At 33.8% G+C, this 1,247-nt stretch overlaps 1 protein-coding gene across 1 annotated transcript; it reads right to left on the bottom strand.

Annotated features, from left to right (window-relative positions):
* Window positions 1-186: 186 nt before the first annotated feature.
* Window positions 187-1,247, bottom strand: LOC123894833 (expansin-A23-like). The gene is made up of 2 exons (XM_045944909.1): window positions 1,112-1,247; window positions 187-806 (listed from the first exon to the last, which is right to left on the bottom strand). Exons 1-2 carry the CDS (start codon window positions 1,245-1,247, stop codon window positions 187-189), a joined length of 756 nt encoding a protein of 251 aa, XP_045800865.1.

Genomic DNA, 1,247 nt, shown 5'->3' with positions numbered 1-1,247 from the left:
TTAAACATAAATTATAAAAAGAAAAGGTGTACAAATAAACTAGTTTATAATTTATAAACCACATGCTTTTATTTCATCAAAATACTAGAATTAAAATTACATGATACTCCGAATAATTATTATTTTTTAACTCATTCTCCTAATGATTTTGTGACTAGCTAGATATATTAACGTATTAAATTTTATCTAAAAATTACCCCGACCCTCATAAGTCTGTCCAAATTGCCAGTTGTAAGGAGAAACTGAATAAAACTCCAAAGTTTTTCCATCACTTGTAGTAACTTGAAATGACAAAGCTTGTCCTACCAAATTAACTCCAGAATCCCACTTTTGTCCCCAATTGCGTTTCATGGGAATCCAGCCAGTCTTAGATCCTTTGACACTAACACGAGAAACTTCGCCAGCATTAGCAACATTGAACACCAAAACTAACAAGAAATTAGGGTTTCCGTTGATCTCAAACCTTACACCCCCTCTTTTGAAACATGAAACACGTCGATATTTAACTGGTATGATACCGCCTTTTTCGTAGGCAATAGAAGTGAACATTTTATAACTCAAGTCAAAGTGTTTTTGTGGTGGATTACACCAAATATCAGTGGTTTTGGAGTAATCTGGAGGACAAAAATTTGTTGCGGTTACCGTGATTGGCCTTGCACCCTTTATGCACCATTGAGGATCGTTCACACAAACTAACTGAAAACAAGCACCACAAGTAGCTCCGTTATTGAATAGAGCTGTGCTTAGTGCTGTGTTTGCAAGTCCATATCCTTGTTTGTAGAGATCACCATAACCACAAGCCCCCTCTGCACAAATACAATAAAGGATTAGGTACACAACTTGTTTCCCGTATGTTCTTCATTCATATATAATAACTAACAACGAATAGTCATTTGAACTTCATGTAACACATAACGTATGATATAAAAAACTTGAAATATGATTTATCTATTTTTTTTTTTATAATTGTATGTGGGTGGAGAATATTAGGCAAACAAAATAATGGAGATTCATAGTTATTTATTGTTGAGATTCTAAATAACGTATAAACAATTTATATCATTTAAAAACTCATATAGAATAAAAATGAAAGTTTAATTTTAGAACTTACGCATGGTTCCAGCTCCTGACGGACCACCATAGAAGGTTGCGTGAGCATCATACCAATTTGTATCAATGCCGGCTATGACCTGTTTGAAGAGCAATATGAAAAAGGTCAAAGGAATGAAAGAGTGAGAAATAGCCAT

The sequence above is a fragment of the Trifolium pratense genome, linkage group LG7, assembly GCF_020283565.1.
Source record: "Trifolium pratense cultivar HEN17-A07 linkage group LG7, ARS_RC_1.1, whole genome shotgun sequence".
Taxonomy (NCBI): Eukaryota; Viridiplantae; Streptophyta; class Magnoliopsida; order Fabales; family Fabaceae; genus Trifolium; species Trifolium pratense.
The sequence above is the reverse complement of the archived record's forward strand: the minus strand, read 5'-3'. Positions and strand labels throughout refer to the sequence as shown.

Coding starts and splice junctions, on each gene's coding strand:
- LOC123894833 (XM_045944909.1), bottom strand. CDS start 1,247: ATGGCTATTTCTCACTCTTTCATTCCTTTGACCTTTTTCATATTGCTC. Junction 807..1,111: donor GTCAGGAGCTGGAACCATGC/GTAAGTTCTAAA, acceptor GTATTTGTGCAG/AGGGGGCTTGTGGTTATGGT.